The sequence below is a fragment of the Chlamydotis macqueenii genome, chromosome 7 (assembly GCF_036417535.1).
Source record: "Chlamydotis macqueenii isolate bChlMac1 chromosome 7, bChlMac1.mat, whole genome shotgun sequence".
NCBI lineage: Eukaryota > Metazoa > Chordata > Aves > Otidiformes > Otididae > Chlamydotis > Chlamydotis macqueenii.
The window spans coordinates 20063145-20088410 of record NC_141562.1 but is presented as its reverse complement, the minus strand read 5'-3'; the positions used below and the strand labels follow the sequence as shown (position 1 = coordinate 20088410).

Genomic DNA, 25266 nt, shown 5'->3' with positions numbered 1-25266 from the left:
TCCTCCAAAGATCACTATTTTCATCCAGGGGAAAAAGATGTTACCAACCTCTGTGCCTGAGAAGGGTGAAAGATAGGGTCCCTAGCATCTGGTTCTGCAGCAGACACCCACAGTAATGTTAATACTGAGCTTGTGAAAGGTCCATCTGGTGCTCCTTCTGAATCTCAAAGCAGGTCACCCTTTTATCTCTGTTAGCTTAGCATCACATTCCTTAACCTCTGTGTCAGTGGTCTCTGCTTGGTTGCAGTCAACTTGTTACCCAGGAGTCGCTGATGTTGATTCTACCTACAAAGAACTACTGCTGTTATGACTTAAGTTGACTGGGAAGGCAAGGACTGATGTTGCCTGAAGTGTATGAGAGTGTGTTACTGACACACTGCAAGTGGAGATTATGTATGCAGTTCCTCTGTGTGTGCTTGTGTATGTGTGTGTCTGACACTGCCTTTGTCCTTGCTCTGAGTTAAGTCTAGAACACCAGAACATGGGCTTCTGGAAAAATGTTGTCTCGAAGCTCTATACCTGGGGAATGCAGAGCACTTACCTCTTTCCCAGAGCATTCTCTAGACAGACCCTTTAGGAAATAGGGCGGTGATTCAACAAGGAGAGATTAAAGAAAACTGGACTGCTATCCTGTAATTGCCCTGACACCTACTACAGCCTGACCTCCCTAAACCTATATGTCTTGCATCTAGAAGAGTAAATACCATGTATTGTTTTAAGGAAATAGACGGGTTTGGTGGGAGGAAGCCTGACTCAGAGATTTATGATAGGATATGGAGGGTTTTTTTTGTCTCTAAGGTGCACAGCTTGGGGACTAACCCAAGTTTACTGTAACTAATGCTGAAGGACTTTGGTTTGCATTTGCCTGTGGCCCAGGATCAGGGGATGTGGAAGAAATGATCACTAGCAGAATAGCATCAGGGAGATTAGACAGGACACATGTGCCTGCTCAGTTTTTCACAGCTGAGGGGCCTGCACTGTAGTTTGCAACTCCTGTTACCTTGATCATTTTTGTGTGTATTTACTATGATATGCAATGTTGATTGTTACTCCCCCATGAGCAGGATCAGTAGAGAGCGTAAGATGAACGGGCCATGGAAACTTCGCTTTTTCAGCTATGATCTGGATTCAGAAGTTATCTGAGAAACTGGGCTGAAAAGTTTGTTCTTTCATGGCTGCCCAGCCTCTGTAAGTGCTCTGGAAATGCTTGGACAATGCTGAGCCCCACATACCAGGCAGATCTGCTGTGCCCCATCATGACAGCCGGGATTACGTGACGAGATTGCAAAGCAACCTGTGCAAAAGCAGGAAGAGATTCCCTGTCCTAGAACGTTACTTCGGAGACACTCATCTCGGTGAAAATTCAAACAGATGAGAAATGAGAGCTAGTAAAACCTTTGCTCTGCAAGACAATATTTACAGTGATAAAGATAAGTCACTCCCATGCTCCAGGGCATGCTCCTCTGCCAGGATAAGGAGGGAATTTCCTTCGAGACTCTTCAATGACCCTCCAGCTCTGATACTGTAATGCAATTGTGTAGGCTGGCACATAGGGAGAATTTCTGTCTTCTGATGTATAACAAACTGGCAGGGAAAGGAAATTGGACTTTGGATCCTTCTTGCATGTTTCATTCAGGGACTTGAAACTGACAGTGAAAGATTTGTTACACTGAGGATTCAGCAGAGTTGGAATGACTATAGAAAGCAGGTATGGTTTGACATGATGTCTCCAGTAAAGGGCAGTAAACTGTGGTTAGGAAAATTCCTGCCAGGAGTTATCAGCCTCCCATGACTATAGCACTAAAATAAAAATGGAAAATTTAGTTACTAGCAGGGAGGTAAGCAGAGTCTTAAGAAACTACCCAATCCCCTACACGCATGCATCCATTAAACACTGCTTCTGGCTAGTAGTTGTGAACACAGTGTAACTCCAGTATAGCATGCTGCTGTTTTTTCAGACCTGCCGAATTAACTGAGTGCTGAATGCATGATCTGAAGGTCCTTGATATCAGTGGAAAGCCTCTTGTTGCTTTGAGAAATCTTTGAATAGAATTTTCTATCTGCTATGGTCTGGTCTCATCTGAAATAGAGTAGATTCTGGGATTCTCTCACTTAACTGAATTCTTATTTCTAAAATATGGTTAACTTGGATGCTATCCTCCCTGACTCCACCACACCTTGTAGGGTGCTAGAATCAGGGTTTCAGAACACAACTCAGCAGGTGTCCTTTTAGATGGAGCAGTCCCATAGTGGCAGGGATTGAATGAAGACCTCTGCGTCTTACAGCCTGAGCCCCTTCTGTGTTGTTGAAAAGATCTGGTGCAAGTAGTGACATTCAGTAGCTGGTATTGACCAGGAACTCCAGTTTCTCCAGAAAGAGAGATAGTGCTTCACACTTGGTGATATATATCTACAGCAGATCGGAATTAAGAATTGCCTATGGACAGTCTGTTTTTAGAGTATCTCGTGCTTCGAATATTTTCAAAGTGCAAGAAGGACAGCGCACATATTTCAATAGGAAGGACAATGTATTTTGCATGCATTTTACTCTTTTAGTTTTCATTCAGCCATTTTAATTAAAGGAAAAGAAATCCTGCAAAGCTTACAGGATGGCGGGGGATTTTCACGATAGCCAGTTTTAATGTTGACAATTATTTTGTCGTGTCAGCAGTCCCCTGCTAGGGGATTGCTACCTGTTGGGCTGGGCAGCTGCAAACTGTTACAGGGCTCAGAGGGGAGTGCGTGCAGAAAGGAATTGTGTCCCTTAAAGCAAATGTAGCCTTTGTTTTGGCATTCTTGGGACAGAAGTTGCAATGGAAGTGTAACTACTTAATCCAGATTCAGCACAACTGCGGATAACCATCAACATAATCTTAACTCCACCTTCCTTATATATAATGAGATATACACTGGCTTAGGGCAGAGGATAGTTTGAAGCAGTCTTAAGCGAGGGGAAAAAAAAAAATCACTCAGCATATAATTCTTGGTTTTAAAAATAATTTTATTCTTCTGAGTCTGTTAGAAACTGAACCTTCACACAAGTTCACCTCCTCCATGTGAAAGTTTTCCTCCTTGTACACCCTATGCTCTAGCTCAAGAAGAACTTCAGGTTTCAGCTGATACCCCGATGTCTCCCTTGCTCTCTGTTGGCAGGCATTTTTGGACAGCGATTGGAGGACACCGTACAGTATGAAAGGAAGTATGGCCAGCGCTTGGCCCCGCTGCTGGTGGAACAGTGTGTGGATTTTATTCGTGAGCGAGGTCTTACAGAGGAGGGGCTCTTTCGGATGCCTGGCCAAGCTAACCTTGTCAAAGACCTGCAGGATTCTTTTGACTGTGGAGAGAAGCCTCTTTTTGACAGGTGAGTTGACATCACCAAATTCAGGCTGATTTATCTGTGCCATGTAAAATCTGGCAGGAATGGCCTTGGAGTGGCTATCCTAGTTTCCATGTTCTTTCCACACCATCATTCTCTTCATTTAAAGTGCCACTGGGCCTTTCTTCTGCATGGTGCTGCTGGTCCTGCATGGTGCGGAGGCCTTCATTTGCTAAGTGCTTGAGCAGAGGGAGAAATTCAGCCCATTAATCTAGACGGGGCTACTCCAGTGTTTCAGCTTAAGCACATGTTGAATGAAATGCATTCCTAGATTTGGGTACAACATACTCAGCGGTTGGTGGGATCCTGCTGTAGAAATGGATATGACAGAGGTGAACTGGGTGTTTTACTGCTTTCAGATGTTGCATTCTCCCTTGCCGCAATGACAGCGGATCTGCCCAGGGGTAGTATCTCGATTTCTCCCCTTCCTTTGTCACCAGGTTTCGGAATAATCACCACCATCTCGCACACTGTCCGTGGCTGTTATGTATGCAATGTGTAGAATTGGTCAGTGTATCATAACAGAGCACTGTCTGACTCCAGAAGAATTCTTGGCCAAAAATTTTTTTTTTGGTCCACAATTTCAGCAGCTGAGATGAAACATTTATTTTAAAACTGGATATAGCTTTTGATTTTCAATAAAACTTGATTCAAATGTTCCTGAAATAAAAATGACAATTTTGCATTTTTCTTCCCAATATAAAAATTTAGATGTAATCACTCCTTGTCTGGTACAAAGACGTGCTAGTTGCCTTTTTGTCCTACTGACTATGCCAATGTCAGGGAGCAGCAAAGGCCAGCTGCTCCACAGAGCAAGGTGAGCCAGGAGACAAGTGTGGTAACAAGGCTGGTAAAAGCAGTGACACAGTCCAGTGATCACCATGCAAGTCCATAATGCTGAGGCAGGTCCAAGATCAGGCTAGGTAATCTGTCTGAGTCACGGTCCAGGTCCAGATCAATAGGGTCTGTAGCCAGGCACAAACATGGCTGTGAGGCCGTGGGAGTTGTAGCTCAGACACGGGATAAACGGTAGAGACTCAGCTTAATATCGACTCCCACGGGAAGAGTGTCAGCCCTGGCTCAAAGTTCTCGGTCCAAGGTCAGCAAGAGAAGGGAGGCAGCTCTCAGCTGCACTATCTCTACATTGGCCCTGAGCCCAGGCAGTCAGATCATCAGGAAAGTGGATGCTCTCAGGGTTCTTGCAGACAAATCCTCTCTATACTCTGTAATTAACATTTCCTTGCCTCTCTCATAGGTAGATGCTACCCAGATTGAAGGTCAGCATTGTGCTAACCTGAACAGTGCTTAGAGAAATGGGCCTTGACCCCAGCAGAGACCTTGAACTCCAGGGATATTAAGATCCAAGGCCATTATAGATCTGACCCAATCTCTATGAGAGGTCCAGAAGAGGGATCAGATCTAGGATCTTGACTCTGAGACCTGGCTCCATTTCTTGCTAGAACTAGCTAGCACCACTTTCCCAGGTGATGCAGGCCACATCTGGTATATTGCTAGCACATTAATCTAGGGGATCACTTCCCGTGGACCTACAGCCAGTCTTGATATTACCAATAGCATCCCTGCCTATTGCTGCTCTCCTGCATGGGCAGCACAGTGTTTGGTCTCGTCCTGGGAAGAATATCCTTAGAGGTTATTTGGAACATTCTTCTAATTCCTCCCTCCCCTCAGCTTCCCAGACCACCCATCCTCCTTTCTTTGATTCTTAACCACAGTCAATATTTGCTCCCTAAATGGAAGTGTCAAATATTTTAGAGATATTTTCATGAAAATATAAAGTTTGAAATTGAATTGTCTCACTTCATCTTTTCTTAAACAAAATCTTTGTATTTTTAACTGAACATCTGGGTGTTCTAGTTCAGAATTAGAATAATCTTAATTCATGTGAAAGTGAACAAAGTTATTTTGGAAAACACTTATATTCTTGAACAGGAGTATCTACAGAAGGAATTAATTCGGAATGACAGTTTCACTTTCATGTTTTACCTTAGTCTAATCCATACTAACTTCATTGTCATGAAGATAAGCCAAGACTCCCTCCAGCATTTTTAAAGCAGGAAACACCTGTATTTCCATAGGCATTTGCACTGGCTAAGTAGAGCAATGCTAACTCTCACCTTTAACAGAGGCGGTAAAGATTTCCATGAGGAATGTCTGCCTTTTGGTAGTTGATTTGAAATGTGATCACTGAAGTACAGTTATTAAAGTACAGAATAACAGTATATAACAGTACAGAATTAAAGGAGGCAAGCCTAGGGGTACCAGAGTAGTGTGACAGTTGAGGGTCCCCCAGTCATTGCCTTTTGCTCTTTCCACCATGTTCACTGTGACTTGTAGGCCCAGCTCTCTGCTCTTTGATATGTATAATCACAGATAGTGACAAGGGAAAGATTAAATTGAAATGCTTCTCCTCCTAGCAAGCATAATTTTCTCTGTGTAACTAAAACTATCCATGTATGCCCTAGGATACCTAGACAGTGGCAAATATTTTCTGCAAGTGTGAAATCCCTATGCTTGTTTCCAAATCAGGTGCAGTGTATGGAATACTCTTTTTTCCTAGTTGCAGTCAGTGCTTTTAGATGTCTTGTATCTACAGTGATCTTCCAAATGCTAGAGCCTGCCTGCTCCACGGTGGATTGTATCTCTGTGGTGATTGATAATTACAATATTTATTTTTAAAAGACTTACTTTTCCAATTTGGGTTTTCAATGTTTATGTATATTCTTATGAAAGGCCAGATGTTGCTGTTTTGGAAGCACCTACAGCAGTCTGCTCCTATTGCACTTCCATGCCACTGAATGTTTGGCTAGGTTTCACATGACCTTGTGGATGAAACAATAACTGCAGCCAGCAGACCTGAAACTGTAATCTGGGCTCTGCTTTTGAGTGACAGTCATATCTCTCATCCATGCCTGAAACTCCACACTAAAAAAAAAAAAGTCATTTGAAAAGCATTTATAATCAACTGAAGAAAACCAGTATGTGAAACTGTGGTATTCTCAAATATGATGGAGCTGTTTAATAGGAACAGTATTATCAGGATTAGTAGCAAGTGGTAGCTGCTTGAAGCTTCCTACTGTAATTTTTCTGGGTTTTTTTTTTTATCTATGTGTTTCAAAAAAGCTTAAAAACATACTAAGCAGAAGAGATTCAGGTTTTAGATAAGGTGAAGGTTTGAAGCTCTGTTGCCCCATGGTTACTGAAGTGTTTTCCTCAGAGTTCTTTTAAAAACTGTCAGGGCAATGGTGGGTAGTGGGGAGCTGGTGACAGAATCTGTTTAGACTCCCAACAGTTGAAAACTTTAAGGAGGTCATCTGCAAAGATTAACAAAGTTGTACAACAGAGACTTGGAATGAAGGAGAGGTACTGCCATACATCAAAAGCTGTATAGGAAATGGAAAGGGAAAAACGGATGCATCTTCATAAAGGGATCTGACACCTCAACCCCAACTTAAATAAAAGGAAAGAAAAGAGGAAAAAGAAGTTCCAGGAGTGGGAGAGAAAAACAAAGCTGATATTCCAGGATAATGAATGGGCTAGGAAATGCCAGATATCCCAGCCTAGGGGAGGAGATGTGACCCACAAGCCAAGCAGCCATGCCAAATGGCAATGGAGAGCCTGAAGGACACAGTTTCCTTCATTTTTTCTCCGAATGATTGACCAGGACACTCGGGAGCCTGGCCCATCAGATGTGGGTGGGTGCTGGCTGGGGACAGTATCAGGCAGGAGGGATCAGTGAGAGGATCAGAGGTTATGTTTGACTGCGCAAGGCTATTGCTAGTGCTACATGATCACGGTGCACTTTCCTGGACTGTATTGCTCACATTCCTGATCCATGTCGTCTGAGGAATCACAGCACCACCTTACCTTAATCGGTATCATGGGCATATCTCTTCCATTGCCTGTACTGCCTGAAAGATATTTATATGTTGACAAAATGAGATATTTCCCTTTCCCAGGTAGACCCTCCTGCCTACGACCAACATGTAGCAGAACAGCTTCTTTCCATGTGCCTACTTTGTCCCTCTCTCTAAGAGGGACCTTGATGCATCCCCAACAAAAGACATCAAGCTTTTCGGGTAGTGTGAGTTTCTAAATTTCCCTCTTCTCTGTTGCAGCAACACGGATGTTCACACTGTGGCGTCCCTGCTGAAGCTTTACCTTCGAGAGCTGCCAGAGCCTGTCATCCCCTTTGCCAAATATGAAGACTTTCTTTCTTGTGGACAGCTACTCTCAAAAGATGAGGGAGAGGTCAGTGATCCTTCTAACCTGCTGCCTTCTACCTCAAAGGTTGTTCCCAAGACTCAATGTGGTACAGCTTTCTTCACATCACTCTTCAGTTCTGATTTAAATCAATGAAGTTCCTGGGAACCTTCCCTTGAATTTTCCTGAAGCTGTGAATTGGGTGTTAGTATCACAACTCCTGTGAACTCAGTCTTACAGCCTGGTGCTTCTTTCTTCTGAATAAAGCTGTTCTGTGCCATTATCAGCAAGAAATGCAAGGCAGGAGATCTGGGTTCCTTTCCCAGCCTTGCTGTTAATTCATTAGCAAGCTGTTATGAAGTCGCTCTCTTTTTCTGTGTTTTCAGTTTCATATATCAGAACACCATGTTCTGCTTCCCAAAGTTTTTGGTGGCTGAGACTTTGATCAGTGCAATAGTCTTTGTATTTCTTAGAGGAAAGGCACTAAAAAAGGGCCAGGCTCTTAGCATTATTTCCCTCGCTTTGGGATAATATATGAATACTGTGCCAGAACCTTCTTATGATGTTCTTCTCTTTGGTTTCCAGGCAAGGAAAGGGGCTGACAAAAACCTCCAAGTCTGTGGCAATAATGGAAATTTTGATTCACTGCTTGGGAGGAGCAGGATAATTTACAATATGATTGATTGATCTGTTTCATCCATTTTGTTCCTCTTGTGGTGATGCCTGAGCTCTTTGCTGACTGCAAAGGCACGTTGGATCCGGTCTAATGCAGGTGGAACTGTGCCACCTTCCACAACAGAGGTTTAAAGAAGCTGTAGGAGTTGTTAGTAGTGTCAGCTAAAGAGGGAAAAGCCTGAGGGCTTATGAGTCGCAGTCCACTGTTCTGTCCCTTTTCTGTGTGTGGCCTCAAGAGCATGCTCACGTCTTTGTCTCTGGTGGGGATTATAAAAACTGTTCTTTACTGAGAGACTGGGGTTCACCTTTAGTTCAAGTGGCAAAAGGTGCTGGGGACATTCAGTCCTTCATGATGTCCATAGGAAGATGCTTGTTTGCATGCATCAAATGTAGCATATCTAGTAATGTCCATTTTTTATGAATAAACAGCAAGTTTGCTACTGTTTGTACTCACATGATGTATCCTTTAGCCAACTCTAAGAAAGCAAATTTCTGTGCATGACACAGCATATTACCACACATGGATATGCATTTGCATGCTGGACACAGCCACATCAGTGTGTCAGTGAAGTAGTGTTGTCTTTTAATAGGTATAGGTACGTGTCTACTAGCTCCAAAACTTGCTAATTTTCTGCTTTATCCTCAGTTAACTTAGGCATCTCTGCAGGGTGCTATGTTACGGACAGCACAATGGTTGATTTCACAAGAAACAGCAGCATTTCCAAGGCACTATTGCACAAGGGTAGAGACAGTGCCAAGTTGGGCAAACAGTATATCACTGCTCAGGTTATTAACTACGTAGTTTGCCTGATTTTGCCTGCACAGGCTGCAGCAATTTGGGAAGCAACATCTGTGTTGGTTTTGTGGGAGCAAGGCGAGACTCAAATGACTTGTAGAGCAGTGTTCTCTTTGGATTAGAAAGGCGATGAGGAACACTAGATAGCCAAAACGAAACTTCACAAAATACGGTACTGCTGATAGCACAAAGTTGTCTTGTTAAGCTGCTGTTGTAACCTTTTTTTTTTTTGCCAGGAAAATCTGGAACCTCAACAAGGGCTGTTTACTTTTTCAGAAAGGAAGGTGGAGTGCACGCACCAAGGGTGGAGAGGCTGTACGTGCACAGTAGCATGTGGAGCAGAATGTAGCACAAAGCTTGTAGGGCCTGACTCGCCTCCCACGTGAAAAATCCCCCTGCTCAGAAATGTGGTTTCATTGAAACCATATTTCTTTTTAGCACAAAATGATAAGCAGGGAATTTCAAAATCAAACGTTTCATTTTGAAAAAAATATTTGGAAAGAAATGCAATCTATTGTTCTAATTTGAAATATTATTTTGTTTTCATTTTTCACTTTGAAGTTTAAAATGAGACTTTTGGACTAAAAAATATAATTTTCTTTAGTTTTGTACACCCACTCCCACAATAAAAACAGAATTACTTAAGGCAAAATAGCTGTTCAGATAAAATTGTTGGCACCTCATGCTGCTACATTGTGACCATAGATAGGCATTATTATGATGTTAGCTTGGCCTAATCTCCATCTGCAGCAAAAAAATACTCCAGGACTGCTCTAAGCTTTCCATTTTTCATTCAGATTGCTGTTCCTCTTCGTTCTGCACCCAGCTAATCTCTGGTGCTGGAATGCAAACAGAAACAGGTATTTCGGCAGGACTGCAGCATTAAAAAATATTTTATTCCAATCCCAACTGGTTGGGAAGAGGGATTGAAAATGCAAAACAATTTTAGAGTAGGAATGAATGAAAGATCTTCAAATCTTTAAAAACTCATTTGAGTCTGAGCTGACTTGACATGGTAGCATTTTAGCCTTTGTTGCTGCCTGTACTGTAGAGATGCACATGGCGGCTCAGTGGGCTAAGTACCTAGCTCTGGGTTTTTAAAGAGGGGTCTGAATGTGGGTGAACATCTGAAATGGTTGCTAGTTTTCCAGCCCAAGCAGAAGCTCCTAATTGGTGCTGATCTATTACACACATCGCAAAAGCCTTGGGTTTGGGATCACTCCTTGGAAAGCATGCATCTGTGGTAAATTAGACATGCAGCGTTTTCAAGGAGGTAAGAGATATTGCTGCAAAATACCACGATGAATGACAGTGCAGTGCCTCTATTGCTTGCTCAGCTGCAGCCATAAGCATGATCAGAGCTGTTTGTTAATAACACAGCAGTTTCCAGCTTGCATTTTCCTTTACACCTTTGCTGTGGTGTTACTGGGCTCAGCCTTCTGCTGTCTGTTGGTCAGGTGGTTGGTGGGGACAAATCTGTGGCAGAGCTTATAAATGCTGCAGCAGGAGAGAGCTTTTTTTTTTTTTTTTTTTAACCTAGCAAGTGTTTGTACCTTGATCAATATGAAGATACTCTCTGTGTAATATCACATTTGTGACAGAGCAAGGTAGCATCTTGTACCTTTAGTTCATGTTTCCAGCTCTTCACAACTGCCTGCAGTTTCTATTCCAAAGCCCCCTCCTGCATCCAGTAAAGCAATGATATTTTAATTCAGAGCACTTCAAATACAGTTCCAAATGCCATTCTGATTTCTGTATTTGAAATAAATGGGGTTACAGAGCAAAATTCAAGAAGGAACTAGGTCTGTTAGCTCACCTATTTCTAGTTCAAACTCCTCACTTGAAAGCTGGGTGACCTGAACAACTGACCTTAACCTTCACACCAGTAGCAGCTGGAATTAAACAGGACTTACTCCTTTTAAGAATTCTTTTTTAAGTTTCAGTTTTCTATTTAAGGACTTTCTTGTGCTGGGATATACAGAATGAAAAACTGTCTGTGCATTCAGGACATTAAGGATGGAGGCAGGAATACAGACTGCTCTCTGGATCTTTTTGACTTGTCTGGATGAGAGAAATCAAGAAGATCTTGCAAGAGGCCAGCCAACAGAATTCCCTCCCTAACAGTCCTTAATAAATGGAGGAAAGTTTGAAATTAATCTCTAACTGCACTTCTTTGGCTTAGAAACAGCTGCTTCTGGAATTTCTCCATCATTAGCTAGCAGCTATCACTCTTCCCAAATGTGCTTGGATATCTATTTTTCCACAGAATTTTTAGTTGTCTCAAAAACTAAGCAAATCTCCAGGGCAACTGCAGCATTGACAGGAACAAGCAAATGATGTTTGGGACTGTGGAAGGACAATAGCATTCTGAGTCAGAGGTTTTCATTAGATTATTTTAAGTAGCTTCAGGGTTTTAAGTCATTCCTCCAGCAGATGTCTCATCTTATGTTTTAATGTAAAGACAGAAATTTATGAGGAAGTATGTCACAGCTCAGAATGACTGCACATGGAAGTAAGTAATTGAAAAGCAGGTAGTTGAATTGGAATGTCATTTAGCTTTTTTAAGAAAAAAACCTCTCCTCTGCTCAGTTGAGTATTACTGCCATGTATTTATACTACACTCAATGCCTTAAAGTTTCAAATCGGCCAGGTGTTGAAAAGGCGTATTTGCTGCTACATTTATACCAATGCCAGTGGGCAGACTTTGAAGACTAGCAGACCTCACTAATCGAAGGCTTCTACATCAACCGTTAAAGTTGACAGGAGGATTTCCACTGATTTTTGAGAACTGAATCAAGTTCTGGACATCGGGGTTTTGGTAAGGCACAACACACTAGATGACACCTCTTCTAAAGCAAAGCCTCCTTGTGTTATCATCTGTTGTTCACAGTTTTGACTCTGGAAAGAGGACTTTGTAGTACTTTAAGAAAGTCATGTCTGCTTTGCATCATTTATATTAATTGCTCTCCTTGTTTTTCCTGTCCCTCAGGGTACCCAAGAACTGGTTAAACAGGTGAAGAATTTGCCCCAAGCCAACTACAACCTCCTCAAATACATATGCAAGTAAGTGAAATTAATTAATACTTGGAAAAGTCACTAAGGTTTATGAGACTCAGTCTTACATGCAAATAATTTACTCTGAAAGTATGACTATTCAAACATCACTTACATTTAAGTTACTGCTCCTATAAAATGTGTGGAGATGAATGTGCAGCCTGCCTGAAGAAAGCTCTTGGTTTATCTGAGAGCATCAGGCAAGCAAATTGCTGTCACCCAGAGCCTTGCCAGCAGGCGTGAATGATACTAAGATACTGTTTATTTGAGAAGCATTTAAAGACAAGTAAAGAAAGGCATTTTTTCCAGGTACTATGCACTTGGAAGATCTATGACACAAGCTGAGTAGCAGATGCAGTCAAAATAGCCAGTCTGTCCACAGCTCTGGTTTGGAAGTGGGAAAGGAGTGGCTTCCTCTTGGAGTACAAGGGCCTCCACAGTCTTGTCTCCCCATATCCTCTGCTGACTCTCCCAGTTGGTTCTTTTTGGTTTTTTTTTTTGGTTGGTTGGTTTTTTTGGGTTTGGTGTTTTTTTTTTTTTTTTTTTTTTTTTTTTTTTTTTTTTTTTGCAAAGTGGATACTATGTAGTGAACTTTATGTTGTATTCTAGCCTCCATGGTAGTTAGTCCCTTTATGACCAGTAGGATTTGCACATCTGGAGCAGGCAGTAGATGGAAACACTGACATGAAGCCTATGACTTATTCAAGAGATGTCAAGCCCTTCCCAAGTGTACAGACAGATAGCATTTCTGAAATGTATTTTTTTAATGCTTTAAAATTTATTTTGCCTCAATATATGCTTCTGTAGCAATTTGTTTTAATACCGAGCACCTCAAAATATGAATGGCTGAGGCAAGGGAATATAATTATACATGTTTTGAAGTGAAGAACTGAAGAAAGGAAAGGGAAGTAGAATTTGCCTCTGACTTAGTGAAGAAAACAGGGTTCTTGGGTCTCAGCATAGTGGCTGCTGCAGGGCAGAGCCACAGAAAAAAATGAGAGTGCCTAGAAAAGTCATGCCGCAAATAGAAGCATTCAGAAATTCACCAAGTAGTGCAGAATTATAAGGAAACTTTCTCCCTGCCCAAACCCATCCAATAATAAAAAAAATTAACTGTTGTTTAGGAAACAGAGTACAGACAGAGTGTTCACTTTTGAGACCACTGAATCCTTTCTCCTCCTGTTGTAGATTTGCATATAGTCCTTTTTACAACTTGGCTCATTATGTACAAGCTATTTAGGTGTTTGTTACAGCCTTTCTCTAACCCCTATTGGGAGGCTGTTCCGAGTTACAAAAACATTAACTGTTGGAACCTTTCTGCTGATTTCCAGCTTATACATACGGATAGCCTGTCTGTCTGGATTTCTTCATGTGCTGTCTTTGGCTTGCATGGTCTTTTGTCTTGTGTTGATGTTTGCTCAGCTGACGCATTCACAAGAAGCATTTGGGCTACCTCTTTATGTGTATTTTGTTAGAGTCAAGCAACAAAACTCTTTCCACAGGCTGCTATTTTTAGGATGATGAAATGAATGAAATATCTCTTTAGTTCTGTTCTGCCAGTTTTCATTTACAGATAGAAGTCAATCTCTGTATTGGACAACTCATATAAAAATGTGAAAATTTGAGCTTTCATACCCAGTAGAACGCTGGATCCCTGATAGGCTGGTACCTTTGGCAGAAACCATCCTGTCCTGTCTTGTTCATTACTAGGAGGGATCTGTGGTTTTTACTGACTATCTAAGCTGCATTAGTCCTTAGGAGCATTTCAGGTATCAGGGTTGTATAAACACAGGACAAAACTGTTCCTGCCCCGAAATGCCTATAATCCAAGTATGAGAAATGACGACTTATTCTTCTCCTCCTTTGATTTTTCTGGGGGGGCTTTTCAAGGTTTCTTGATGAAGTTCAAGCTCACTCCAGCATTAACAAGATGAGTGTCCAGAACCTGGCTACAGTATTTGGACCAAATATATTACGACCGAAAATGGAAGATCCAGTGACCATGATGGAAGGTAGCTACTACTCTTGTGAGATAACACACCACCTATGTTTTGGAGCTGTAAGAGTATGCTGAAAGTCATACATTCGTTGGTAGCTGTATCACTTGACTGCACAGTTAACAACAAGTCAAGCAATCCCTTTCATTGGGGTGTTGGACTAGATGACCTTTAAAGTCCCTTCCAACCCAAACTATTCTATGATTCAGCGGTGCCTGTGAGGGGATGTACCAATTGGCCTGGGAGTGTCTCTCCTCTCCACTACATGGAGATGCCTTTGCCCTGCTGTAACTTGTTACATGAAACTCTTTGAACCCACTGCTAAAATGAAAGCTCGAATGTTCTTCAGAAAGACCATGTTTAAGCAGCAAACTGCTATCATTTATTATTGGTGCTTTTAGGTGGTTAGACAGCTCCCTGTAAACGACATCCAGTCTACAATGAAAGAGGTACTGTAGTTTGTGGTACCATAGAGCTATAACTGGGTGGTCTTAGAAGTGTTGTCTTCTAAGCAGGCTATGTATGGGTCAGAACTTCACAGAACCCAAGGAGTAAGTTGAAAATCACTGTTAATTTCACATGTAAAAATCTAAAGCCTGAAAGTTATCTGCCTTCATATGGGTCAGGAGATGCCCAGGGCACAATGTCTGGCTAGTTGACACTAGGGTTGGGGCAGAGCTCCTCTCCCAAGTGACACTGGAGCACAACTACTGTGGTGCAAGTTTTAGCAGGGCCAAGTTTTGTGGGTTCTTGGAAAGCCTTCAAAAAGAATTGATGGATTCATCCAGTATTAGGCACAGATGGAGATGCTGCGCCCAGGATGTCTGTACTCAGCTCTGGCACTGCTCCCTAGCTGTACGAGACAGCTGACGTAGTGTTCTGCATGATGGAAATCCTTCACAGAATGCCAGCATTACCACACCTTAGCAGCAGCAGTGCCTTTAGCTCTGCACAAGTGACCTCTGAAAGACACTGCAGACGTGTTGCCCTAAGGCAACAGAGCATGGCCTGACATACTGTTCAGGGACTAGAGGCCTGATGTGGGCCATGTTATTAAGGGTAGCTTTGAGACTCCCTTGGAGGGAGGAAGGTACAAAAATGTGGGGAGGACAAAAAGGGAGTGCAGGAGCAGATGCTGGGTTATTCAGCATTACAAACATGGGGATAGCCGAAACCTCAGTGATGCTGTGAGTTCCCCTAGTGGCCAGTTGGCCAGCGGTTGGTAAGACTCTTATAGCCTTGGCTACCAACATGCTTTTTCTTCAGTTGGTACAGATGACAAGTTTGAGTTCAGTTCACCTCAGGCATTCCATTATGCAGTTCAGCTGATGGCAGAGGTGCTTGCACTGTGTGTAAATGCACAGGTGCCACAGATGCTGTGGTCTCATGGTGTCTCCTAATCATCATAGGAAAATACACCAGTGACATGACCTGGAATTCTGTATTACTATGGACCTGAACTGTAGAAAAATGGAGATCCAGTGACTGGATTTTTAGACTTAATCATTATACTTGTAAGCAACAGCACTGGAAATGTTCTGTTTTATTGTTAGTTGAGGATAAAAGATTGGCTAAACAGAAATAATGGAGAAGTGGGAAGATGCTCAAAGTTTATTTTCAGCCTCAAGGTAATACGGATCTGTTAAATCAACTGATACAGAAACATAATGCTGCCCACTCTTAACAAAAAGCACTTTAATTGTGTCTGTCTTCAAACTTAATCCATTAATTTAAAATAGAAATATGTAAAGTTCGACAGCTAAATTATTAGGCATGACCTTATCTCCAGAGAGGTTTATGTGTCTCCCTGTGCTCACAGATGTAAAATAGAGTTGTAGGTGAGCTCTGTACCTCTTGCTATCAGGCCAACACCTCATTATTAAATTCAGGTTCTTTTCCAGGTGTCCTCCTTCTCTGTCATCTTTAAAAGGTTACTTTAAGCAGGCCAATTTAGTAATCATTGCTACTGATCATTTGTACTCTGCTAGTCAGCTACATTCATGAGCTGGACTGACACCTGCATCCTTCACAGACCCCATTTCCAGCACTGGGGATGATTCCCATCTCTTGCAATCCTGTCAGAAAGGCCGAGAACAATTGTTTGTGCAGACTCATTGCAGTGCATGGAGCAGGCCTGTCTCACAGGGAGCTCACAGGGCACCTCACAGCCAGAGGGGTGTCTTGAGGTCTTCTATGTCTCATCAACTGCTTGCCTTTTGTGTTCTCCCCACAGGCACCTCACTAGTTCAGCACTTGATGACAGTGCTGATAAGTGAACAGGGGCGAATCTTTGCTGTTCCTCAGGCAGATGTGCCAGGGAGCCAGCTGGAAATCAGACCTGTGCGTCAGCGCAGTACTGCAGAGTGGATCTCTGAGGAGGACGGGGAGGACAGCAGGTCAGAGAGCAGCATTCCCAGCCCTGCTGATTTGCCTTCTAGTAATGCTGTGGCATTAGAGGTCACTCCTGGACCTGCGGTCAAAAACATTCCTTCAGAGCACAGTGGCAAATTGACTCAGCCTGCCACCAGTCCCAACAAAAGAGTGCAAACACTGCCTCCGTGGAAATACTCCTTCCGCCAGCAGGGAGCACGGTCTGTGAGTCCAAAGCTGGGCAGCTCATCCTTAGATATCCCCAACCTCTCCTCCAGTGGGAACTGGTTGATGAATGGACTGTACTCACTCCGAGGCCATCGCCGGACAGCCTCTGGGGAAAGAGTTAAAGACTCATGTTCCTCCCAGAGACTCTCTACTTACGACAATGTCCCTTCATCCAGCCTCTCCCTTAGCACACACAGTATGGCCAGCACTACGTGGTCTACGTCATCATGTGAAATCTCCGTGGTGGACTCGGTCAGCAGCTGCCCAGCCTGCCGGGCCAGTGACTCTTCTGCTTTAAGCTCTCTCAAAACCGAGTGGATAACTCAGGGCTCACTGTCTCAGAGCGAGGTCAAGACTGCAGATCTGGAGAACAGCATTGACAGGTTTGACGCATGCAGCAGCAGCAGTGAACATAGCAACCCGGCTGCAGCTTCCAGAGACTCTGTCAAATGCTCTAGGGCCTTACAGAGCTTGGTGGTGGAGCTAAAGACAGAACTGAGCAAACAGAGAACTGAATACGAGACCAGTATCAAAAGGTAATGTCATCTTCAGGGGGGACAAGGAAGTAATCTGTCAGCATTATGCCTGTTTTGAATATGGGTGTGGCTACCAAGTCTATCAGGTTCTCAGATGTGGAGTTTGGGTCTGAGATTCTGCTCCTTCCTCACTGTTCTCTGAATCTAACTTTTCTCTGTCTGACCCAAGAGAGGATCCAAAAAAAAATGGGATTTCCACAACAGAGGGAATTCCAGTATTTCACTTTCTAGGTTTTCACTGGAGATCAGAACTGTGCAGGTAATGCCAAAGTCTGTCAGTGTCCTGGGAGAAACAGCAAAGCAAATACTTGTCTTGGAGGGATGGATGGGGACCCAGGGTGGTCAGGCCTCAACAAAGAACCCTATTGGTCTGGCAGGTGCTGAGATTAATACCAAATCAGTCTGAAATTGAGCGCTTCTTGTTGCTTTTCCTGACAGAAACATTCTTCAGGAACCTGATTTTGACTATTCTCCAGAGGTTTTTGTGGTGGTGGTGGTAGGACTGCATCTCAGTTACAACTTTTTCAGCAGCCCTTTTGTGTTGAACTTCTAGAAACCTTACTTTTGATTTTTGATGTACTTGTAGTGGCCCTTTGCTCACATAGCCAGCCACTGACTCAAAGTAGCAGCAAGATGCTGCTTTGTCAAGTAGATATGTGAACTGTGTGGTTCTTTGCCCACTCTGATCTTTACTTGTACACTGCAACTGCTGGTGCTGTACTGTACCTCTGTGCTCAGAAAAATTCCTTCCAGTTGTCAGGAGACGGGTGTGTGAGGGCAGGGGCTGCAGGAAGTAGAAAGTGCTACTAACTAGGAAGTTGTATTTATTCATTTGTGCAAGTTGGTATATTAGGTTTTATGAGTGTAAGTGCATGCTCAATAGAATGACTTTCAGACTCAGAGAAATATGCAAATGAAATAGTTACTTAAAGGAATTAGATATGTTTTAATATACAGCCATATGCAAAATTGCACACCATGTTATAATACAGAAGAATCATCACTGCCCTGGGCTCTGCAGCACTGATCCTTTGGGCTGAAGAAGGGCTGTAGTCCCAGGTCTTGTAAGCTGAGAACTCAACTATTTGTTTTGTGTGTTAAGGTGTGTTGTACTCCTTCAATTATTAAAACTCTCTTAGCATTTACATACCTCAATTTCAAATCAGTCTCCCAAATGTGGTACCAAAAGCACACATAACTGTTTGTAGGGATTGACTGGCACAGCTTTAGGGTATGTTTGTTGCCTCTTTTTTCTTGTTAATTTCTCAAAAACCTATCCCAACAGTGGGACAGCTGTTAAGGTAGGAATTTCACTGACTACCTTCCTATGATTTATATATATTTATGATTTCCTATACTGCTGGCTTGCCAGCCTCTTCAGCTTTTCTGCCTCTTGCACTGTACTGCCTTGGTATGTGAAGCTGGAAGGAGAATGAGGCCATGTAGCAGCTTGAGTTCCTGCCTAACAGAGTGGGAGAAAAGCTTACCCCCGCCTTGTTGCATTCCAGGTAGAAGAGCTGTTGCTAGTATGGTGTGCTGGAAAAGGTCTGTGAATAAGGATGGTAGTTCATGGCTTATTTGGGGTTTTTTTTAGGTGCCCTACTGGGAGGGAGATGAGGCTATATGCCTTGCATTTAATTCTGCAGAGCTGCCCTGGCAAGCCTTGTCACAGGGATACAGAATAATAAACAGAAATGAGACCAGACTGCAACTTAAAAATGTGTATCTTCACATTTTTACCTGCTACCTGGGGGAAGAGGTGGCTTTCCACCTCTTACCAGTAAAACTGTTCTAACGGGCCCTTCAGCTGTTGACATCAGGGACATCCATGAGGCCCAGTTCTCCCTTCCAGCTGTTCAGCAGTTTCCAGATGTTTCAGCTCTAATTCCTGCCCTTCCCCTTCAGCTGGAAAGGGACAGAGAGCACTGTGGCTGGAAGGGAGGACTATAAATTGGCCAGGTCTCACAGGGCAAAGTAGCTAAGAGGAAAATGCCTAATGAACTAATAGTTTCATAAAACCATGCAAGATGCAATCACTGCCTTTTTGTATTAAACAGGATCATTCCAGCTGCTCAGGATTACACCCTGAAGGATCTTGCTGTCAAGTCTAAGAATTTCAAGCCAAGTTTTTCAGCTCTCAAAAATTTAGCAATGTTTTTATTACATCTGCAGCAATTTACACGTGCAAAAAAAAAAAAATGTTCCTTTTGAGAATGCATGAAAGTCTGCTCCTGTGGAAAAACAGGAGCTAACTAGCCAAGAAGGGAGGCCATGCAGTAGGAAAACTTTGGGATATCTCACTAGCTTTATTTTATTGAAGATAATTTAGTCCCCAAAAGCAGTAATTAGTTCCTTTACAATTGTACATGTGCTTGTGTGGTTTGCAGAACTCAGCGTGTGTAGCAGGGCATGTTTTAATGAAGGAATATGAGCTTTTTGTTGGCACATACATAAGTGGAGGGAAAGCAGCGTCAGTACCTGCCTGGGGCAGAGGTAAGGAACACTTGCTGATGGAAAAGCTGCTATTTATCATCATCATCAAATGCCCATTTTCTCTCTCTTAGTCAGAGGGAGGCAAGTTTTATGGCCTTCCTGTAACCAGTCTGTTCCAGAGCATTTTGCCCTTGAGGTTAGTATAATTATCAGGCATTCTCTGTTGAGTTTCAGTTCATGTTTACCACCTGGGACTCCTTAAGAAACTGGAAGTATCTGGGAGAGGTCTATTATGCTGTGTATGTAGAAATGCAGTAAGTATTGTGACCCTATGTAATTCAGAGCATGGACAGCTAGTCCAGGGTGCTATAGCTGACCCCTAGACCTTCATGGTAGAAAAATTCAATTGGTAGGTCATAACAAAAATCTTAGGAGCAGAGGGGGAGAAAGGGTAGCATTCTAGCTTTGGTAGAGTCCTCTTGTATTACACAAGGCAGCAATCTGGGTGCTGAAAGTGTGCCTTCACTCAGATAGGCAGGTTTTTTTGCAGACATACTGGTCATTTCTTTCCACCCATTAGTGTAGCTGTTGGTCTGCTGGACTTGGTGATAGTGCACTTATGTATGACTTTCTATTTTGTTGTGAAAGTTGTGGCAATTATTTTATTGGCACTTTTAGCTGTATTTGAAAGGAACAGTTTAAGGGAATGCACTGCATTGCCTGAATAATTGTTTCTCGGTGGTCACAAAATGGAATTCAGACCCTTCTGTGGTCTATTTTTTTTTTGTTGTGGAGGCTGTAACATGCCCTTGTTGAGTGTTATTTACGCTGTGTAAAAATGACCCATTCACAGAGAAGCCAGGCACCCCAGGTTCACAGCTGAGTATTACACTGATCAATGAACTTAAGAGGTGTGGTTTTGGTGGTTTTTTTTTTTTTTTAAAGTTAGAGGGGGGACACTTTTCCCAGGAAAAGCCTACTTGTTAAAATCAGCCTTTCTGAATATTTTAGTGATCAGAAATTCCTGTCTGGACATACTCTCTCCTCTGTATTAACACCACTACTCTGTCTTGCGATTAGGAAACATGATGGGGAGGACAGCAAGTGATGTGCCTTCAGCGCTTGTTTCAAATCAAAAAACCCATGAACCTTGTTCTTAGAGAAACCCTGTCAGTCTTGCATTAGAGCTTTGTGCACAGATGAACTATTTAAGGTCTGTTCTTTGGATTCTTCCTCATATGAAATGTTGGATTTTGTAAAATCTTGTACAGTATGAAAAAAACCTTCATTCTCCCACCCCCACGTCAGTGACAAACTTTACGGAAACTACCATAAAAGGGATGGCAAGGAAGGACTGTGACCTTATTCCTACCTGACCTCCAAGGATGTTCCTCTGTACTGGATATCCATATAGGGAAACACATTATCAGAATGAAAACAGGGGTTAAAAGATTATTTTGGGATTGTATGTGTGAACTCAGCCTAACTGAGGAGTTAATACATTTCCTCAGACATTCAGTCTGTTGCCCAAAAGTAAGCATTATTTTTTAAGATGAGCATTTTTTTCTCAAGATACAAGAAGCCTTTAAAGTCAACATCAATGAAATGGCAATAAGGGCCCTCCTTTAAAACTTCCTCTTAGAATTAAGATATTTTAGCTCTAAGTTTCTTCTCTAGTAAGAACAAATTGTATTTATTATAGTTATCAGCAGTATTTATCCATCCACTTAAAAAAACCCCTCTTTTTTTTCTTCTCCTTCTCTCTCTTTGGTTTTAAGAATTGAAGAAACAAGTGCAGACCTGAGGAAACAAGTGGTTAGGTTAGAAGAAGAACTGGACCAAGAACGAAAGAAATATGTGATGCTGGAGATAAAGCTGCGGAATTCTGAACGTGCACGTGAAGATGCTGAGAAGAGAAACCACCTCCTGCAGAAGGAAATGGAAGAGTTTTTTTCAACATTAGGAAATTTAACTGTTGGGAGTCAAAGTGCTAAAGTCTCCAAGTAGAACAAGCAGATGTACAGCACAGAAAATCCTGTTTCTGTCAAAACCAGTGAAAATGCACATTTTGTTCTAGTATACTCATGTATCATGAGTAATTCTACAGTGATTGTGTTCTCAGTGACACTTGCTCTGTTGTCTTTCATGTGCTGTAGTATTTGGGCCAGCTGGAAAGGACTGTTAAACATAATGCTTGACAGTTTAGATGTCAGATTGCCATAAAAGAGTGGGCATCCTTTTTTTTAATCTACAAATCAAAAGATACTATTCTTCATAGCTGTGCTGCTGCCATCTTCAGATTTACTGCACCATCCTTTTGCTGGCTCACGGACACTGGAAAGTCCTGCAAGGTGAGTGGGATGGCCAGAACTGATGGACAGGCTGAGCCTGGAGCTGAGGGCCTCCTACACTTCTGCTTGGGAAGATGGCAGTTCCAGTATATCACCACATTCAATGTGGCTTAGCATATGGATTTCATATGAGGTGTTTTTCCTTCTCACTCCCTACATAAAGGTTGTTCAAATGTCTTATTCCTTAAACTGGCATTACTTTAGGAAAATGCTTTGAAAAAAGTCTACAAAGAAGTTGAAGATACAGAAATATTGACAATTCATTAAAAGTTGTTCCTTACTCACTGAACAGTTCTGGTGCTTCACAAAAAAATGCAACTTAAAGTGTAATTAATAATCATATTGGCCTCCATGGAACTTTAAATATTGATATTTTGTCCTAGGTATCTGGGGGTTTTTGAGCCAGAAATAGATCAGTATTAGCTGCAAGAAAAAAAACCACAAAGCTCATGAGTTGATATGTACTGATCAGACATCAAGGTAGGAAAAGGAAGATTCTTATCAAAACAATCCAACTGCTGAAGTATTTTATCTATAAAACTTTAATAGCAAAACCTATGGTAAGAGAAATTAGTTTAATAAGTGCTGGGGGTGGGGGGAGCTATCTTTACCAATTTATGCTTAGCTGCCTTCAAACATTTCTGATGACACCAGCTGATTTTTTTTTTTTTTATTGTTAATTCGCAGGGAGATGAGAGGACAGAGGACTATAGCCAACTACACTGTAGCCTAAGTTCATTGCTTCTACTAAAGAAATGTTGTTAGAATGAGGCTGTAATTTCCAGGAACTAGCTGCCAGGGCTGACTTCCCCTTCAGGAGACTTCTCTGGAAGTTCTGTGTAACACTTGTAGCACCCTAAGCCTGCACACAGAAAATTGTTTCACCAGATTCAGCTTGCACTCTGCTTGCCAGTCCAGCACTCATAGCACTGTTTGCTCTCTCTTGGCATGTATTTTTGACAGTTGGGGCAGCTTGGGAGTCTTAGAGGAGAAATATTTTTTTTTTTAAGGGAAAAGTATAGACTGTAGTGAAGGTGCTTGCCTGCTTTTAAGTATTTTAAAAAAATGACCTGAACCAGTATTTTCTTACTAGAGAATATAACTCATTGTCTGGAATTAACCTTAGAATGGGCTTTTTTATGTACCAGCAGATTGTACACCTTTCAATACTGACTTTCTCCTCACCATCTCACAGATACCCAGCTATTTCAATATTTGAACACCTAGAAATTAACTTGTTTTTACCTCACTGTGACACTTCTTCCTATAGAAATGTAAACCATTTAAAGTGAGAAAAAAAAGAAATATTTTAACCTAATCTTTCCCGGTTAAGACAAGTCAAGCAAAGTGGAAAAGCAAGCTGTGTGGATAGGTTAATGCAGTTATTTCAAAACATCTTCCCTTTTTCCCAGGCTATCCAGCTGCACTGGGTTCCTCACCGCCCTGGTGCCAGGCGCTGTGGCAGTACCCGAGCGGTCCGCAGCAGCAGCCTGCCACCTGCAGGCAGCACCAGCGCCCTCAGCTGCTTTCCTGGCCCCCCTCTGCCTTGTACTGTTACTGATGGTGACAACTGATCCTGCAAGGAGTACGATGGCCTGCTTAAAACAGCAGCATTAAGATGCACAACGTGAGAAACAACTGTCATAACAATGGTTTTGAGCTGGAACAGTGTAGTGGGATAGGCTGGTCATCACAAAATAAACTTTAATATTAGAGAGTGGCCTGAACAGGGCTATAAGTATTTCTCTATAATTAGAACATCAGGACTGTTAAAAAGAAAGTTTTTACCAAGTAGCAGCAGCAACCACGTTATTCTAACAAACACTCTCTCTTATTCCTACCCCCCGTCCCAATATGGGTACCTTTTACTACAGCCATCCTGCCAGCCCACATCGCTTAGCCGATTCATAGTGCGTTATCTCCTGTATGTACCAAGTGCCTTTAGCTCTGGCACATTACAAACATAACTCAGCCATGCTGACTGGGAGCCTAAAGAACAAATATGGAAGACAAGCACTCAACAGGACTGCTGTCTAACTCCGTGAAATCAAATGCCGCTGGAATTCTAAATATTCTTTAACTTTTTAAACCTAGGTAAATGCTACATATAGCAGAACTGGGGAACAAACCCACGCATCTGAAATCTTCAGCTCCAGGCTAGGATCATCGTAATCCGACATCCAGGATAAAATTAATTCCTCTCTTCAGTTTCACAAATGAAACTGTATCCACTCAAAGCAATTAATGGAACTAACCTTTTTTTTTTCCCAGGTGATTGTTGGGCTCCAGAAACAGACATCTCTTCCTCTTGTTCACGAGGAATAAATTTCAGGTCCTTTTGAAGATGATCCACTGCAGTAAATAAAGCCTGCAAGAAGTGGCAAACTACCCAGTTCATGCTAAAACGCACCACAGTAGGATGTTCTCTAAACCACAGCAACAGGAGGATAATGTTAAGTTCCCATCCTGGGCAATTATGCAAGAAATACACTATGCCCTTATTTGAGGAAGATGATACATTCTTTCCTGCCACTGTACCCTTTCTCCTGCGGCTTCAAAGGTCTGAGAGGGCACTCTTGATTTTACAGACCTGTCGCTTAGTACAGCTCCCAGCTTTCTCAGAAGCATTTACAAGACACAGGTTTGTTTGTTAGTATTAATAAGATACAACAAAAGGCTCCTGGAATCAGGTAGATACATTTTTACTGTAGTGTCACCTGTACAATCTTCTCAGACTGGAATATCCCTTCCACTATTATGCAGGCAAAAAAAATGCGTGAAGAAGATTTTAGTGAAAGAAACCTAACACAAGTATATGCTTAAAAAAAAAAAAAATAAGCCAAAGCCAAACAGTCTCACTACAGAATAACAACTTCTGTACTGCTCCATGACATTTCTAAAATGAAAAGGAAAATTAATAATGCTAGCTTTTACTGAATTATTTACATTCTCTAGCAAGTTCCATGCAAGCAAGGAGCACTATCAAGTATTTCAGTTCTGGGCCTTAGTCAGTCACCCATAGACAAATCCCAGGCAGAGCTAAGTGGCTCAGGCCTTGTGCAATATTAACATACTACATGGAATCAGCTGCACTTAATGCTAACATATGCAAATAAAAAAAGAGCATTTCTGAGCCTCACCACATTCCTAGAACAGCACCTCAGGAATAGCTTGTCCAGAGAAACAAAGCAGACTGCACTGTACTGCCATGGTCACAGTACCTTTCCCT

The 25266-nt window shown here is 42.2% G+C and overlaps 1 protein-coding gene across 2 annotated transcripts in view; it reads left to right on the top strand.

Annotated features, from left to right (window-relative positions):
* Positions 1 to 22326, top strand: part of ARHGAP22 (Rho GTPase activating protein 22) — a 125837-nt gene extending 103511 nt beyond the window's left edge. For both annotated transcript variants that reach the window (XM_086751969.1, XM_086751968.1), the window contains 6 exons: positions 3154 to 3361; positions 7513 to 7645; positions 12058 to 12131; positions 14013 to 14134; positions 16353 to 17253; positions 21465 to 22326. In XM_086751969.1, the coding sequence (XP_086608095.1) occupies positions 3154 to 3361; positions 7513 to 7645; positions 12058 to 12131; positions 14013 to 14134; positions 16353 to 17253; positions 21465 to 21693 (1667 nt within the window). In that variant the 3' untranslated portion in view covers positions 21694 to 22326. The remainder of the gene's footprint in view (positions 1 to 3153; positions 3362 to 7512; positions 7646 to 12057; positions 12132 to 14012; positions 14135 to 16352; positions 17254 to 21464) is intronic.
* Positions 22327 to 25266: the final 2940 nt, after the last annotated feature.